Source organism: Arvicola amphibius, chromosome 13, assembly GCF_903992535.2.
Source record: "Arvicola amphibius chromosome 13, mArvAmp1.2, whole genome shotgun sequence".
Classification (NCBI taxonomy): domain Eukaryota; kingdom Metazoa; phylum Chordata; class Mammalia; order Rodentia; family Cricetidae; genus Arvicola; species Arvicola amphibius.
The window spans coordinates 54203579-54222695 of record NC_052059.1 but is presented as its reverse complement, the minus strand read 5'-3'; the positions used below and the strand labels follow the sequence as shown (position 1 = coordinate 54222695).

Genomic DNA, 19117 nt, shown 5'->3' with positions numbered 1-19117 from the left:
ACATACTGGAGTACAGCAAACTGTAATTAGCGAAATTGAGTATAATTTAATCAAAATATGTAATAGACTTCCAAGGTCAAAAATTATATAAACAAAGACTAATTTATCCCCATTTACCTAAATATTACGGAGTGGGTATTTGAGTGTGTATCGGTTGAGGCAGGCACACTTGAATGTCCAAAGACATCACTAAGAAGGACCTTAGACTGAGATGGGGTTTTGCACGTCTCTACAAACTGTCTTGATCTCTTTGGCTCAAGCAATCCTCCTGTCTCAGTTCTCTGAGTAGCTGGGACTACAGTGGCTTTCCTATGTGCTTGGTTGGAGGGGGTTTCTATGGGGTTACTGCCTTTGGAATACAGGGACATTTTTCAGTGTAGAGACTAGATCTTTGAGAGTGGCTGGGCTCACGGGGGGCTTGTGGGGGTGGGTGAGATTCCTCTTCTCATTACTTAAATCTTAGTTTGAGGTAATTTTTATATTATGTTATAATTCTTATGCAGCATTCAACCATCTACAAAAACCCATACTGATAAGAAAATACATAACGATTTCCCAGAAAATTATTTTTTTGAGAAAAAAAAACCCAGAACTTTTTCTTCTGTGTTTCAAGAAAAGAATGACTCAAAATGATTATCTTTTCAACAGGGAAAATGAAATAAGGCCAACCTTCTGTGGAAAGTCACATGTGAAATTTAACTCGCAATTCCGAACACAGATGAAGCAACTGAACGTTTTGTTTATAAAGTGTGTATTGAGTTTTTGTTGCTGCCATTTTTAAATCAGAGGTGTGACATCAGCCAAGAAATGTCTGAGAGCAGGGATGCTGGAAACCCCTTCGGATCTTTCAGATGGGCACCTTTTGTGTATGAGATGGTCACTATATTTAATGTGAAATTGGCTCTCAGTGCCCATTGAAGTTCGAGCTCTCTCCTCTGCCAACCTAAGGTTTGCACCTGCGGGACACACAAAGTCGGGTGAAGGCAGTAAGCGAGAGGAGGACACAGTGGTTTTCTTAGTACACAGCAGCTGGATGTGTACACAGCAGTACACAGCAGCTAGGATGGAGCCTATTCCCGCAGTCCTGAGACCCAGACGGACACATTTTGATTGTCCCATGAAAGCTTCTTTAAGGGGTTAGCTTGCTGGTTCTGAGTTGCAGTTTTTACTAGGCTGGTCCCACTGTTTGCTTCAGCCACTGACAAGCTGGGGATTGTTTCTTGATGAACAATGCAGGCAGCAGGCAGAAAGGGACCGGATAGCACTTATGGATCAGGTAGAACGATAATAACTTCCAAGTGTTGAAGAACCCATGGAAGACAGGTCCCACCCACTTAGCAACTCAGCGTCTTAGACACAATAAGAAACAAGAGAAGACCGGGTTCCCAGCATGCTTGTCGCTCTTCTGGCTGTCACGGGCCCTTTACCTATAGTGGCCTCTTATCCTCCTACTAGAGAAGTGGACCCCCATGTTATGTGTCATCAGTGGAATGTTAGCAACCTCCACCCTCAAAAGTCTTCTCAGATGCCATAAAGAACCAATGAGGACTTTCAGTTGGGGGTGCGATGATGGATTCTAATTGTCAGTTTGGCTAGGCTAAGAAACACTTATTGCTATAATTAAGCACATCTTTGGGTATGTCTGTGAAGGTGTTTTCGGGGAGCTTTAAGTGGGGAGGGAAGACCCACCCTGAATGGGCGTGCCACCCCCCCCCATGGAGTGCCAAGAAACAGAAGTGCAAACGCCACCTGCTGCTTTCATCAAAAACCTACAAGTCAACGGCCAAAGAGAAACTCCTGTCTTTGTTTAGCTTTGTCCATTTCTTTTAACGTAAAATTTGAAGGCTAGGGTCCCCGTGCCTCGATTCCTCCAGAAGCCCACAGCACAGACATGCCAAGCTCGCAGACTGGGCCCAGCCTACTATGCGTTCTCACCTGCAGCAGATGACCGCCTTGCAGGACAGCGCCAGGTCCAGGAAACTTCTACGGACTTCAAAGGAGAGGGCGTACTTGAGGGTGTGGCCATCGATGATGAGGGCCACATCGTTCTCTTTGCCCAGCAACTCTCCCAGGTCCGTGCAGTGCTGAGTGATGGCAGCCCTTGTTGCCTGGAAAAAGTACAAGAGGGTGATGTCTGTGGGCTTCATACACAGAAGGCGGACTTAAAGTTTCTTGAAATGAGAAGACGGGACATGGAATAAAAACACACAGTTCAACTTGGTACGGTCACTGACAATGCCCTCTGTGGCTGTCTGATGGGTAAAATAGCCTCAGAGTGAGAGACCCTATGATATTCCCAATGACCCAACTTGGTTGAAGTGTACAGCCTGGTGATGCCAAAAAACCTCTTCCCCAATGACCCTCTCACACTCTCTCCTCTCTCTCTCTCCTCTCTCTCCCCCCTCTCTCATGTGTATATAGACATATACATTCTTTTAATGCTATTTAAAAAGGAACCTCAACCAACGCACATATGCTTTTTTAAAAAAGCATTATTGGAACTTACACGAGAAACACTAACATTTCTCAGTTTGCACAAGATAAAGCTTTAAAGAGCCCAGAAAGGGTGTGATACCAAAACGTATCTTTACATGACGATTAACCTTCACGCCTACTGAGCACTTCAGATTATGCTGTTGCCTCCACGTATCACGGAGATAGGAGATAAGAAATGAGCTGGTCATTCTCACAGGAAGAAATCTAATCAAGTTACACTGCCCATACCAACCAGACCACTGCCACCACTGCCACCCACCTAAACAAACACCGGGAGGTGTCTGTTGTTACATGCAAAGCATGAAAGTCATTCCCGTGATTAATAAAAGATGTTCTTTCATGGAGGAACGCGTGGGCTCAGCCAGAAGAATGCACCTTTTGGCTGATTAAAAACGCAGCTTATGTTTATTCAGAAAGCACAGAAATCCACCAAAACTATTTTTCCCAGACAATGGATCTTTTATCCGTGAAGCTACGTTTTTGTGTAATTTACCTTATGGTAACCTAAATTATGGTTTAGCAGCAGTGAGTTTGATGGACAGGCGTTTTTCTTCCCCTGGTTTCACTGAAGCTCACTGGTGCTGACAACTAAGAAACTGCTTCCGTTGTCTCTATGCCCAGTGTTCATGCACAATAAGATCCCAAGATGCAGAAAGGTTTGTGAGAATGCCTGCCCCAGCACCTCACACTAAGGCTTCCTACTTTTATAATGAAAATCTATATAACTTAGCTCTAGTCCAAATTCCACACGTACCACCTCTTTGGCATTGGGCAAGAGACTTCACGTCTTTCAACTGCCCTTTCTGAATGTATAAAACGAGGCTAGGTACGCTTGCCAGCACTTTCGTTATGAGCAAGTGACCTGACCCAAATAAGGAACTGAGCACGTGTTTGGCGTCCAGTTAACACTGAATGAAGCCCTTTCTTGTCCTCCTACTATGTATTCATGAGCAACGTCTTCTATGGAGGAAGGCACACAAGACAGTGAATAAATACCACCACGGAAGTCTTGCCACTCTAATGAGAGATGAGTAATTAATAGAACAACGTGCTCTCAGTCAAATTACACTGATTTCTATTAAAAATAGAACTTAAGGCATTTTATCCTTAGTTCTACAATTCTGAGTCTATATTTTTCAATGATTTATTTATTTTTATGCTATATGCATTGGTGTTTTGCCTGCATATGTTGGATCCTTTGGAACTGGAGTTACAGACAATTGTGAGACGCCATGTGGGTGCTGGGAATTGAACCAGGGTCCTTTTGGAAAGTGGCCAGTGCTCTTAACCACGAAGCCATCTCTCCAGCCAGGAAACATCTATGTTTATCTATGGAAACCACCTGGCCTTTAGCATTCAGATGGATAGAAGAAAAGCTTTTCCTCTTTGCTGAGACCTGGTTTGACAAGACAGGCTTTTATTCATGCAAAATAGAAACTCTTCCTGAGACCACATCACTGAAGGAACATGGTCCTATTGCTTTGGCAGACCAGTCTAGCTCAGTGCCTTCTATCTCAATGGCTGCCCCATGGGTATGTCTTGGCTCAAGAAGGAAAAGTCTGATGAATGAAATTTCCTGAGACTCAGAGATCACATTTTCGTACAAGGGCATAGCACACAGAGAGATATCTGGGAGAGTGGAATTGGGGAGGGCAGTTTTCATATCAGGGCTGTTTCTAGATTATGTATGAGGATAGACTAGATACTAGTCACCTTTCACCATTGGAGGTAGAGGCTCCATTGGCTGCTAAACACTATCAGCATGGGGGTTGTGGGTGGGTGGGCTCTGGGGCTGGAAGAAGGAGGGTATTTTCAAAACAAGAACAAGCCGTGGGAAGATGAATGACAGAAAGGTGATACTATGACTTAAATGTGTCCCCAAAGTTCACTTGGAAACTTCATCCCAATACTGCAGTAGGGAAGATTATATTATTGTCCCCAGAAGGAATTGACAGAAGTATTGCAAGAGTGAGTGTTTTTAAAAATCAGCTCACTCTTGTCTGTCTCCTTCTCTCCCAGTCTTCTAATTAGGAAGACCCAACAAGAAGACTGGGTAGGCTAGTTTTGTGATAACTTGACACGAGCCAATCATTTGAAAAGAGATGACCTCAGTAGAAAACAAGCCCCATCAGACTGGCCTGTGGGCAAGCTTACTGGACACTTTTTTCATTGATGATTGGTGTGAGAGGGCACAGATCACTGTGGGCTGGGCCACCCCTGGACTGGTGGTCTTGGATGCTAGAACAACTCGGACTGAGCAAGGCATGAGGAGCAGGATGGTAAGCAGCACCTCCCTCCCATTGCCTTCTGCTTCAGTGCCTGCCTCCAAGTCCCTGCTTTGAGGTCCTGTCCTGACTTCCTTCAGAGATGGAGTGTGACAGAAGCCAAAGGAATCCATTTTCTCCCCAAGTTGTTTTTGGTCATGGTATTTTATCACAGCGGGGATGGTTATTTTTATCACAGAAACCTAACTAAGACAAAGACCTTTGCTGGACACAGTCCTCAGACTAGGACTTCTCATCCCACACAACCATGAGCCAAATACATTTCTTTTGTTCATAAACCACTAGGTCAGGGTTCTCTGCCACAGAGCGGAAAGTAGTCTTAGACACGATGCCTAGGAAATCTATGATTCTCAGATGTGTACAACCTTCCTTTCACAGGCAAGCAAAAGAAAAGACCTGAAAAAGCACAGGAGTTTCCATAGCAACAGAGGCCCTGGAACAGAGCAGCACTCACACCCACTCTGAGAGTCTCTTCCCATCTTACAACTCAGGAAGCAAAGGTCTTAACTGCAAAAGGTGTCCCTGGAATCCTCCCAAATTGCTAAATCAAGCCCTATTATAAAGCAGAGATTGGAGGGGGTGATCGGAGCACAAGGGTGGAGGCTTGCGGTGTGGTTAGTGTCTGCAATAGATGGAAGTGTATTTGCATTTCTTCCCCTCCCCTCCCCTCTCCTCCCTTCCCCTTTTCTTGTCTCCTTATTCTTCTTCCTCTTCCCCACCATGTGCAGGACACAGCAAGATGAAAGCCATCTGCAAACCAGCATCTAACCTTGATCTTGACTTCCCAGCCCCCAGAACCATAAAGAAAATGCCTGTTCTAGCCTCAGGGCCCGTGGCAGTTTTGCTATAAGCGAAGGAGCTAGCTAAGTAAAAGGCAAGGTGGTGAGCTCCACCATTCTTATCATCACAGATACTTGGATGGAGCCAGCACAGCACCACAAGGCCACAAGTGACTGGAGGGGCAATGCTGTTATCATGCTGAGTGTTTGAAAGAGGCCTTCCATGAAGACCTCCATTATAGATGCCTGCAGAGTACATGGAAGAAAACCACATGCACAGTAAGCTCCAAAGTCTGGGGGAATCTGTGTGTTTTAAATGTAGGATAAGTTAGTCTAGGAAGTCTATAATGAACAGAAACTCATTGGCTCATGATGACAGAGGCTCAAAGTCCATGATTAAGAAGTCAGCATTGATTGACAAGCCTTTGGGTTATGTTACCTCAGGGAAGAAGGAAAATGGAGGGGGGCAGAGAGAGAGAGAAAAAGAGAGAAATGGAAGGAAGAAGGGAGAGGGAGAAAAGGAGGAAAGGAGAGAGGGAGAGAGAGAAAATGTCAAGCCTTAAGTTCTTCTATGCAGCATTAACCCATTCATGATTACCGATTGTTACCAGGGATTAAATTTCCATCACATGGATTTCCATGGACACATTCACACAGTAGCAGTCACTAATACAGAGTGGGAAGACAGGACAATGCTCCTGTAGCTGGGATACATGTAAAAGTGAATGGTGGCATCCCATGGCTGTATTAAATATTATACTGTACATACAGAGTGGATACATTCCCCACAGAGAGAACCAAACATACTAAGCTGTTTCACATTTTATATCCTATTGATCATGAATTTTCTCACCTCGATTAAAATGCATGCATAGCTTTCTCAAGCAAAGAAATCGGCCATGTTAGTTCAAGTTATGTGAGCTAACCCATTTTAATCATTATAATCAACTAATGATATCTACTTATGAGAGGAGCTACCATCTACCTAGGGAATAAAAACAACATGACAATTAGACATACACACTTTATATAATCATCTACTCTTGTAAGATCTTACCGCACAACCAAAATGGCAAGTCTAAAAAAAGATGTGTATACACAAGGAAAGATTAAGGCAGACGAGTCTGACATTCCTTTGAACATTCCATGTGTCGCCACCATGACGTCCTGCCTTGCAACCTTGTTCTAGTTCACGTCTGTGGTTGCCTGGAATTATATGAACTTGCAAGCTTGATGAAGTCCTTAGCTCCTCTTGCCAACCTTTGCCCACCCTGAGCCATGGCAGGTGCACTCTGTGTTCCACTCAGAAATGAGCTGATATACTTAGGCATCGCTTCTAAATCTTCCCCTTCAATAGCCATGGGAAAAAAATACTGGTAGGCCCTAGGCAGCTCTTTGCCTTCCTTATAGTCTACCCAGTCTTTCAGGGACACATTTAGTTTGCTTAGTTTATTTAGTTGCGTTTGCCTTTTAAAAAAAAATGATTGGTTCTCCAATTTTTTTTCTTCTTACCTCGTGGCCTTCTTGCCTGCAAAGTCAGCTCATTTTTCCATAGTGGTCCCTCCTGACTCTAGCCATTCACAACGCCACCTTTGCCTTGGAGATTTCAAGCTCCTTACATCTGTGGCTCTATCCTCCCAGCTCCGCCTTTGACTCTCCTGAGTATATGCCTTGGTTTATACTCTCATGCACTCCGTGTCTACTCAGCAATAATCTTTGATCAAACCCAGACTGGCTGAATTCACCACACATGTACGGAAGAATATAGGTCCCTTTGGTGCCATTCTCAGGCGAGTCAATGGAAGGCATTGCCATTGCGTACAGCTCCTTAGTCTCAAGAGGACTATGATCCTAAAGTCTATTTGTAAGGTAGTTATTGAACACTTAGAATCCTTTTCCCAAAGGAATGATGCTATGCATTGTGGTTGGATCCCAGGGTCTTTAATGCCTACTTAGTCTGGTTGCTAAAATTTATACTGTACTCTTTTTATTTTAATAAAAAAAAACCCAATTACTAAAAGTTACAATGGACTTTGCTGTTATTAGGGCCATAGGGAGTTGAAGCAGGGGAGTTCATTCGCAGAGGAATAAAACACATTCCAACCTTCTTAATTGGCATTTGCCTTCTAGGTGTTAATATTGAACTTTCTGTTTCTAGCTGCACATTTATGTTCTATAATCTCATCTTTCTTGGGATTAGAGGCATACGTGATTAAGTGTCAAAAGTGGGTGACTGCACTTGATGGTTGTCCCTTAGTCGTGCTGAAAAATTCCTCTGGGTTGCTGTCACGAGGCCAGTGCTTGTGGTTGCCTCTCCAGTGTTTAAATAAAACTGTGTAAAACCACAATGCCACCAGTCATCTCAAGGGATGGCTCTGCAGTTGCTCATTTATAGACGCTCCCTCACCCCAGGTTCTGATGTTCCCTGGAGCATCATTGAGGTCTGCAGTTGCTCAGACACTCCCCAAGTTCAGGTTCATCCAATGGTCCCTGGAGCACCACTGCAGGACAGACTTACTGAGTCCATGAGCAGATAGGCCCCCTAAAGTGCTTCAGCTTTTAATCCCTTTAGATTTAGTAAACAAACCAGGAGAATGGAACATTGTCAAACATTAGCTATATTCTTTTCAATCTGCAGCAAGCAAGGACCATTTCTCAGTTCAGCAGCTCTGCAATCCTTAGAGGAGAGAGAGCCCTTTCCCTCCTTGAGCTCAGCAGAGCCATAAAGGATTTCTTAGAAGCCTTGGGAGCAGCAGCTGCCTTGGTCGCCACTTTGATGTTCTGCAAATTCCAAGGGGGCCTCTGAGCTGACTATGCTGAAAGCTAGAAGGGTTCAAGTTTCATTGCAGCAATCCAACCAGACCATACTTAGTCTTTTAGGTGGAGAGGAGACAGTCTGCAAACTGACCTTGGGCTAATGGAAATCTAAGGGTCATGCATGTTCTGGAGACCACAGGCCCAGTTGGGTTTTATTGCTGCTTTTAGCATCCTGTCCTATTCTGCCTGTGCCCTGCTATGAGTTCTACTCATCCTCATTGTACCCCCACCCCAATTCTTCAGACCCTCTTATTGCTTAGCTCTCACATTTGGGGTAGGTGAAGACATCACTTCCTACCATTCTTTTTTTGTTATTTTTCTTCGTATGCATGTCTAAGAAAATAATACCTCCTTCTCAATAGCCCTAAGGTTTGATGCTTTTGCACTTAGGGAACCTAACAGATGCAATGCGAGTTTGGAAAACTTGGCCCTTTCACAGCAAAGCCATTGTAGGCTGTCACAGGTTGCCAAAGTCGACCCCAGAGGACAGGAGCCGGGCCTTTCTGCTCAGGATGTTTGCTTTGCTCTCATGCATGAACATCCTTGGATGTAAAGTCCATGAGTACACAGGCTGAATCTTGGTTAAGTGTGTTAGACTCTGAGACTACCTAGATTTCTAATCGGTGGAAAGTCTAATTGTCTTTAATTGTCTAATGAGACAAGGTGGTGGTATTCCATAAGAATCAATCCACCATTTTCAAGAGACATTTGGCTTCTTACTTGTGAATACCAGGCAAGAACCAGGCAACACCAGGAAGTCCTCTCCAGGTGTTCCAACATGATACCAACGCTGGTGCCCTTGGGTATCCCTGTGTTACCAACTCCCAACTTTACACTTCCCTATAGCACCCATCCTTCCCTACCACAAAAATGTTTCTACTTTCATTCTAAATAGTGCATCTCCTAAAACAAAATCAATTCAATTTACTACATTTACTAGGCCATAATTCTTGACAGGAGTATCGCAGCGGTGAGGAGCACTGACTGTTCTTCCAGAGGTTCGATCCCCAATGGTAAGAGCATGTGTGCATGCACACACACATACACACATATTCACACATATGCATGAGTGAGGCTCACAACTGTCTGTAACTCCAATGTCAGGAGACCCAATACCCTCTTCTAGCCTCCTAGGGCACCATATACACGTGGTGGTGCAGAGGGAGGCACCGATGCTGAACACTCATACACACGCAATACTAAAATAATGTTTAAAATACCTAAAGTATGTACTTCTGCACTGTTATTACTTATGACTGTTGCTGCTGCTAATTAGTGTCCCTGTGGCTCAACTAACCTAGGGTACAACACAATTCTGTGAGGTTTTCCAAAGATAGGCAGTCCTGCAATCAAGATACAGAGCATACCAGCCATGCCCATGCTGGCCTGAGTCTGGTGGTTAGATTTTTACCTCCTGTAGATCACACAAAAAGAAACATTATTGTCTCACCTGTCTGGCCAATTCAATTAACCGATTTAATGCCTTGCGATTTATCTGAAACATTTGCTTGTATGAAGTAGAGCATCCATCCCTTTTGTGGCTGAGTAGCATTTCAAGACAATGGAGAGGACACTTTGCTTATCTACTTATCCCAGTGTATGCCTGGGCTGCAATCCCTCTATGGTCGGCCACCATGAGCTCCGCAGTCACCTCACCAGGTGATTCCAGCATGACGCGCAGCCTCATTAGAGCTCCAAACCCAACTGACCAAGCAGCACAGAGAGAAACTGCAACAGTCCAACAGACTTTCCACCTCTGTAAGTTATTTATCCCAGGTATTTTGTCATAGCAACAGAAAGCCTACTAAGACACAGAGCAAGGACATCTCTAACTTTACAGGATCTATGAGGGTTTTCCGAAGTGCATGCACCATTTTGGTCCCTAGCAATCATGTGTGAGACTCCCATTCATTCCTTATCTTTACCAAAACTTGGATGGAGCATTTGATTTTTGCTCTCCTAGTGATTATATGGAGTGACAATTGGTTTTACTTTGCATTTCTCAGACGATTTTTAATTTAATTGAAAATAAAATAGTATATATTTATTGTATATATGTTTTAAGGTATATAATGTAGCAGAAGCCTTAAGCTACTGGTAATTATATATTTATGAATTTCATTTAATGCTTACTGAAGTAAATGGATTTCTTTTGGCCGAGATTTCAAGAAATATAACTAAGGAGTAGTCATGGAATAGCTCACCATACACACAGGACCCTCGCAAGAGTCTCATTGCATGGGGCTGGAAAGATTGCTCAGTGGTTAGAGCACTGGTTCCAGAGGACCCGGATTCAATTCCCAGCACCCATGAGCAGCTCACACCTGTCTGTAGCTTCAGGGATCCAACACTTTCACATAGACGTACATGCAGACAAAACACCAATGCACATATAAAAAAGACCCTCATTGCATGGCGAATGGGAAACCCTGTTTTTAGGTTTCTTCTTTTCCTTCTTCTTCCTGTCTCTCCCCTCTTCCTCCTCATCTCAATTCTAATTCTCTAAGAAATTTCTCATTTTCCTAATAAGGCACGTCAGACAGCACTCCATAGGAGAGATTTGGGAAGATTTTCTGTGCCTGCTTGTGAATTTGTAAACAACAGTCAGGATTTTCTGTGCCTGCTTGTGAATTTGCAAACAATAGTCAGGAGGAGGAGGCTACTTATTCACTTGTGCTTTGGAGCCTACAGAATTTGACTGCCACCAAGTACCTTGTTTATCTAAGGAAAATGTGGCCAGCATTTGACACAGCTACCTCTCCGAGTTTAAAAGACAAACTCTGAAAACATGCCCTTCTCTTCCCAAAGAATAATAATAGTAAGCATAATAGACTTCATTTGCTTTCTTCTCCAAAACTCGATTTTTCATTTTAGGCCCATGAATCTCCTTGCACAAGAAGCAAACATATTCTCAAATAGCTGTGTATGAAAAGATCTCCAAACAAACTTACATGCTTGAAGAAGCATTTCAATCTGAATTTGGACTGTGGGTCTTTTAAGCAGTTCTTTAGAATGTGAAATCCTTTTTAGAGAAACATTTCCCACAGGCCAATTATTTCAAGGAGTCACAGGAGAATGTGACAACGGCACCTGAGAGCTGTCACTCAGCGAGGGTACGATGACCGCTGTGATTCCTTAGAGCGGTACATGACCCGCAGCTGGCAGCACAATGATCCTGAAGACACTGGACAGTTGACACATAGTGACTCATCTGCCATGTTTAGCATCTGCACACTTGGTAAGAATAAGTTTACTAAGAACTTCTATACAATCACCAATGTCTTTCATTTTTAGGGGTAAGATTTTGCCTGTAACATGTCCGTTACAGTCCTTGTGCTGACTACATCTAAAACCCCTTGGTTCCTAGAGGAAGCTACAGCCCCTAAACCAAACACAGCGAGAGCCAAATTTACAAAGGAAACTGCGGCAGAGGCTTCTCTCTGGGCAACTACAGTTTGTAGAGTGATCTCACAGAACTGTGTGATTAAGCAGCTCAGGTAACTTTTAGCAAAGAGAGCACGATAAATCACATTACCATCTGCGCATGGGAACACGTGTTAATATCTGCTCAAGAGAGCACATGTTAATCTCCGCCAGCCCAGACGAGCTGCACATCACAAGAAGCACACTGTGCTTTAATGACTGACAGACTTTCTGCTTCATGATCCAGCCAGTTTCCCAAACAGGCTGTGCTAGCTTTCCGAGGCTGTGTAAGGAAATAAACACAAGTAGCTAAGCTTCCTTCAGCCCCTGCCCCTTGAGGGCTGAAACTTTGAACTTCATTATTTCAAACAGACCCGCTCTAGTTAACAAAGGCAGTGGCGTGTACTACTATAGGTCTATAAAGGAAACTAAATAAATAGGCAAATGCATAGTAAAGATGAAATTTCTTCTGGAGTATGCTCCACTGAAGAAAGACTAGGGACAGAGTCCCAGTAACCTACGTTTGTGGCTTGAAGGTTGTCCTGGTGGTGCAGAGGCAATCACCAACTGAACCCGGTGGGTAGTGAGTGGACCACTGGGCAGACTGCAACCCCATTCATTTTGCTACATAGGCAGGCAGAGTTGAGATAATGGGACTTGATGTCAAAGCTAAAAGAGAGCAGGAATAAAATCCTAGAAGTAGTGCTTTACCTGTAGGGGCCTATAAAACACACAAAATTCCAGCACGTATGGAGCCCCAGAGACAGAGAGTAACATACACAAACATACAAAGGAGCCTAACCACTGTGTGCCTGTCACATATAGACAGGCATGTCCCAGAAATGAAAGGCGTGTAAACTGTAAGTCAAAGAAGCAAGATGCTATGGTGTGGGGAGTCTCGCGGGTACAGGGGAAGCCTTGGATTTATCTGGAGCCTGAAGGGGACCCATGGAGACTTTCATGGACAAAAGCATGATATTCATAATTTGATTCTTGTAACATCTCCCTCCACAGTGTGAAGGACAGACCTGGTTAAATGAGACAGATCCATGCAGAGGTTTCTGGGGACGTGGACCTAGTTCTGTGAGAAGACACAGAGCATGTTTAAAAGCCGGGTGAGCTTTTGTGTTAGTCCCAGCACTCTCAGGCACAACCTCACGTGTGAGGACAGCACGGGTAACATAGCGAGTTCCAGTCCCATCTCAAAAAGACCAAAGAGGGAGCGAGAGCCAGAATTAGAGGTAGAGAAACATGCTGGGGCGGGGGGGGGGGGGGGAAGAAACAGTACTTGGCAAATCATCTAGGATGACGAGAAAGAGGGGATGGGTGGTGACCCACATGAAAAGACTTCTGCCACTGGTAAGAGAGCGGGAGACACCAAAGGGGAAGTGGGATGTTTGTGACTGGGATGGAGGCTGATGTGCTTGAGAGTTGACTGTGACTTCACCTACGCTTGCAGCCAGGTGGCAGTGGGAAGACCCATCACAGAAGGCCTGGACTGCGCCCTCAGTGGCCCTGTGGGAACACTGCCACATAGGGCACCACCCCCCGGGAAAAGTCTGTCCAATCAGGACCCCTCATGAGTGTCAGCACATTCCTATGGAACATCTAGCAGCTGTCACTATGTGGATCACGCAACCTTTCAATTGGCATTCGATGGAGAATAGAAAAGAGAAACCAATTGAGTTATTTCTTACCATGCTCCCTGGTCAGAAAACAAACAAGCAAATGACACAGCCTAGAGCAGGTGTTGAAAACAATGCTGGCCACCCCTTGTTTGGGGAATACTTGCTGCAGCCTGAACTCTGACCCTACCAGAGCAACAGCGCTCTGGCAGCTATGGGTCCCATGATCCTCCACTCCACCACTCTTACTTGTAGATATGATGAGACAAAGGCCTTCTATCCAAAGTCTGAAGAGTACTCGGAACATGGGTCCAGGGTGGGGATGTTTACATTCAGGATGGAGTCATGGAATGTAACCATGACGACGCACTAAGCAACAAAAGGCAAGGGATCCTCTCTCAAGGCGAGTGAGCACGTGGGCGTTGTAGAAGTGACACAGGGCAATGCATGGGCTGCAAGTACTGAAGGAAATTCACACACAGCTTAGAGAGCTGAAGCCGAGAATAAGGTAGACAGAGAGGCCTCACTGAAGATGGCTGAAACTGGCTCAGGGCCCAAAGTGCAAACAAAGGTCATACCAAGGGACACAGAAGGTCCTTGACCATTGTATGTGACCAGGAGAGGAAACCATGAGGTTGGGCAGATAATAACTATTCATCCTATGTCAAAGGGGAAAAAATGCTTTGTATTCAACATTTAAAAGTCAGGAGACTTCTCACAAAAACTACATATTTAGATTCTCTTGAAATACTATCCTATATGGGAGCCCTCCATCCAGGTCACACAGATATAGCCTTCTTGTCTCTGAGGAATATTCCTAATGTGATGGTGGTCTTCTAGCTCAAAGTCCCCATCCTTCCTATTCCAGGCTACAGAGGCCTGCTGGATACTGGGAATGCACTGGTTTGTTGCTCTTTAACCCCTTCTCCATTCAAGTGGGACTAAGATCAGTATAGTGGCTGCAGACAGTTGGCATGGGTCCACATAGCATGGGCACTACTTTGGTGTTTCTGTCTGTAGACTGGTGTCACACTTGCTCATTTTATGAACACTGTGCCCTTCATTTCTGGCTGGATAAAACTTGTCCACAAACACTGAGTGTCACAATGGCTCTAAACATCTCTTTGGGAACCACAGGTGGCTTCCAGTACAACACACACACACACACACACACACACACACACACACACAGTTCTTTATTCCCCCAATGGGTGAAGGCTCAGAATACAAAATTACATTAGAAATTTTTATAGACTATCCAAGTACCAAGATTTAAAAGCCAAAAAGATATCCAAAGTTTTCCTGAAGCATCTTAACTTGCCTTCTATAGATTTTACCTTCTGCATGCAGACATACCCATGAATAAAAACATATGTAAGCATGTATATACATGCATGCAAGTACACAGACATACATATGCACATAAATACATACATACAGATACACACACATGAACAGACACATGCATACATACACACTTGCAAACATACACATATGCATGCATACTAACACAGAGATACTTGCACACAAACATATATAGAAGTGCATAGATACATACATGCATGTATGTATTATAAAAATACAGGCATACACACACACCCCTTAAACACACACACACACACACGACATTCCAGGTAGCTAGAATTTCTACAGGAAAAAATAAGGTATCAGTCTTACTATTTTTAAATTTTAAATATAATAGTAAGTTGAATGGAGCTGGTAACTTCTATTGTGACTGACAATGTCCTTCTTCCGTTGGACTTCCAAGACTTAATGCCAAAATGTGTGAGAGAAGAAATGAAAAATCATTACTCTAGGGAGAAAATACATGCTTTCATTTAAGAGCTGATAAGCTGTATAAAGGTAGAAAAACACTCTCTATAAATAAAACTCTCGCTGCTTCTGACATGAGTGCCTGGGAAGATAGGTGTGTTCACTCATCATCCTTCCAGATAATCACATACATACATGCATGCATACATACATACATGCATGCATACACAGACACATACAAGTATGTGTATACCTAGTGTATATGTGTTTTAAATGAACAAGTAATCTCTAAAACCATTTTTTCAAATTTTAAGCTAGACTTCCCAGTTCAACATTTAATAGGTTGTTTCATGAAAGAGATTTCTGAGTTCTGAGGATGTAAACATTGACACCCCACCCCCTCCACTTCAAGAAGTTCATTTTATACCAGAAACACAGAACACACAAGGCTACAGTGTGGTTTGCTGTCCAGCTCTTGCCTATCATATGTGAGGTCATGGGTTCCATCCCCAGCACCACAGAGAAACAATGACAGAATGGGTTAGGATGATGACAGGGAACTTCTTTAAAAGAATGATAGAAATGAATGAGAAGTGAGGGCCAGGAGCAAGAGGAAAGTTCTGGAAAGGTAAAAGTTGTGCCATTTAAAAAAAAGTTTGGGGGGTTGGGCGATTGAGACAGAGTTAGCTATATAGCCTTGTGTTATGTAGGCCAGGCTAGCCTCAAATTCATAGAAATCCTCCTGCCTCTGCTCTTCTGGGATGCCTTTAAAGAGGAGGCATGCAGGGAAGCAAATGGAATGGCTCTGGGGACACACAAGGAAGGGCAGACGGGCAATATCCAGCTCACCATCCCTCCATATAGTTGGGAATCCAAAAGATAGCAGGTCCCAGAAGCAGGAATTCCTGGTTCCCCCACTGAGGCCCGTTTTGCAACAGGGTCAACCCTATGACCACCACTCTGCCACCATGAGAACCAGCCGCCATATCCCCTGGTCACTGCACCTCCCAACCACTATGTCACCTGGCCACTGTATCCACACACCACTATCTCCCAACCACTACGCCACCTAACCACTATCTGCCATCCAAACACTGTATTTTCCACCACAGCACTACCTGGTCATGGTGTCATCAGATGTGTGGCCACTGTACCCCATGAGCAGCTCACACAGAAGCAAAGGCAGGGTACTGGAGAGCAAGCCTGCATCCATAAGAGAGAGGTTACAGCATAAGAAACGTTAGGCTGGAGAGATGGCTCAGGGATTAAGAACACTGGCTGCTCTTCCAGAGGTCTTGAGTTTAATTCCTAGCATCCACATGGTGGCTGACAAACTTCAATAGTGGGATCTGATGCCCTCTTTTGGTGTGCAGACATACAAACAGAGTTCTCATATACATAAAATACACATATAAATAAAACTTGAAAGAAAGAGAAGGGGGAAGAAAGAAAGAGAGAGGAAGGAAGGAAGGAAGGAAGGAAGGAAGGAAGGAAGGAAGGAAGGAAGGAAGGAAGGAACTTCTGAATCCTGTACTTTTTGAATCCTACAAAAAAAAGTCTGGGCTCAGTTCAAAGATGCTTCCCATCTGTATGGGGCCTCCCTCTGTTCTGACTTTAAATAGCATCTACAGGTTTTCTATCTCTGGGTACAAACTCTTCCCAAATTTCATCTCCAACCATCTTACTGTCCCTCCACATAGTTGGGCATCCAATGCACAGAATGTCCCAAACAGAGCTTGTGGTTCCCTCCCCCAGCCAGTTTTTCTCCTGTGTGGGACAGCTCAGGAACATCGACTACACCACTTCTGCCTTCAGGACACACCCACACCCAGAGCACACCTCTCTAGGACAGCGTAAGCTCCCAGGACACTCGTCATTCCTGCTTCTTTGATATCACCTTCTCAGCGAGGTCTTCGGCTTTATGTGAAATCATCCGCCTCCCTATCCTAGTTCCTTATTTTCCCGTCCACTCTCAGTCTTAATGGGGCAGATCCTCCGGTCCACCATCAATTTCTTCACCCTTATTTGGTGGTATCTTCTCTTGCTGTTTGCTGTCCCAATTAAAATAACAGCTCCTGGGGACCTGAAATCTCTTGGCTAATTCTTTCACTATTTTTGTCTTCAAAGAGCATCTCAAAGTCATGGAATATGTTCACATTCTCATGGAATAAAAGGAAGGGCTAGTAGAGGCAGAGATTGGAAGTGGGGAGTCAAGTTCAGAGACCAAAACAATTCCTACATAGCTTCTGAGGCCAGGACTGAATGAGGGGCAGGACCAGATAAACACAGTTTGAGGCAGAGATCTGCCAGAGCCTGTGCAGAGGGTCAGGGTTTGTTAACTGAGACAATGCCTGATAACCTTCATAGAGAGGGATGGAGAAGGCCGGAGCAGGAGGATGTAAGGGGGGGGGGGGGGGAGTGAGAGGAAGGGCTGGCGTATCTCAAAGATACTCATTACTATATTTATAACTGCTTTCTTCTTAGGTATCACTAAGGGGCACTCAAGTCTTCAGGTAGTATTTCCAAGTTTAAATTATTCCTAAATTGAATAAGTCTAAAGCCCCACGAGAGCTCATCTTCCTGTGTAACGCACACTATTGGCTCCACAGCAAGCTCCAGGTAGAGGAAGGTCTCATGGAAAGGCCTGTGTGGAAAATGACGGCTTACATAAGACCCGCGTCTCCACTGCTCACAACTCTACAGAAAAGGGCAGCCCTGGTCTTGTTCCCCAGCCTTGCATTCAGTGGGTTCTAACTCCAGCCCAGGGTTGACCTTTACTTTAAATAGATTTTCCTGGACTGGAGGGAAGAAAACATTGATTCATCCAAGACTCCTGAACAACCTACTGTTCGCATGACTTGAAATAAAGTCTGCTTTAAATCAGAATTCTTGAGACACAGAAATAAATATACCAAGAGGTTTCTAATTTGGGGCTTTCACCAGCGGGTTATTTTTATTCACAACACTGGGCAAACTTGATACGGTCTTCCAGAAAGGCTGGTCATGGAGCGCCTGGCTGGCTAGATCAGAGGGTCCGCCTCCGACTTCGGCTTGTCTGGAGACTGACACTTTCCATAGAAAGAGCTAGGCACGTGTGTGAATGGATGGTGACTTCTCAGGCCTTTCCAAGGCCCATGTTCATTTAGCCGCACTGAGCCACAGGGGAGATCTCTGAACAACATGTTTCCAGAGAGTCAGAGCATGGCAGAGCAAAGCCTCCAGCACTTGGGTTGCCTAACAACAAACTCACAACACGCAGCCTCCCCAGTCTGCAGAACTCACCTGGCTATATTCTCAGTGCCATCTGAACAGAACAGCATCACCGGCTACAGCATCACAGGCCAAGTGTGACCTGCTGGTCCGCAACTGGCCAAAGCCAGGCACAATCAGAGACAAAGAAAAGGATGGTTCAGGGCTCTGAACATTTCGACACATGTCCACGGGAGTGGCCATCTGTAGTCTGCATTTGGCTCCCCCGCCCCCTCCTGACTAGAGGAGATTAATGGCACCAGGCAGCTCAGCTGAGGTGGGAACTCTTGATCTACCAGCATTCTAGTCACGGCTCTACTGATGAGCAAAACACAGATGTGCGGCTTGAAACAACGAGCAAACCTCCAGATGCGTGTGCACGCGCGCATACACGTACCCATCCATACGTGACATCCGCAGAAGTGTGGCTCTCTGCTACCAACCCAAGCATTCTGAGAACCTGTGCATCTACAAAACACACAACCATGAAAACCAACAGGCGTCCAGAGAGTCGGAACTGATGAGGACCACAGCAAGCCCCTCACCTGAGCACTCAACCAGACCCTCACCGTGAATGCTTCAGGCTCATACCAGAGATCAATAGATGGACACAACCCTCTTCCTTCTAAATTGTCTGCCCAGCTAGCTCATCCTAGGTCCCATTACCAAA

The 19117-nt window shown here is 44.6% G+C and overlaps 1 protein-coding gene across 1 annotated transcript in view; it reads right to left on the bottom strand.

The window, feature by feature from the left end:
* Nucleotides 1-19117, bottom strand: part of Atp8a2 (ATPase phospholipid transporting 8A2) — a 448432-nt gene that overhangs the window by 277711 nt on the left and 151604 nt on the right. Inside the window, 1 exon segment of the mRNA XM_038310231.1 lies at nt 1936-2108. Within this exon segment, the coding sequence (XP_038166159.1) occupies nt 1936-2108 (173 nt within the window).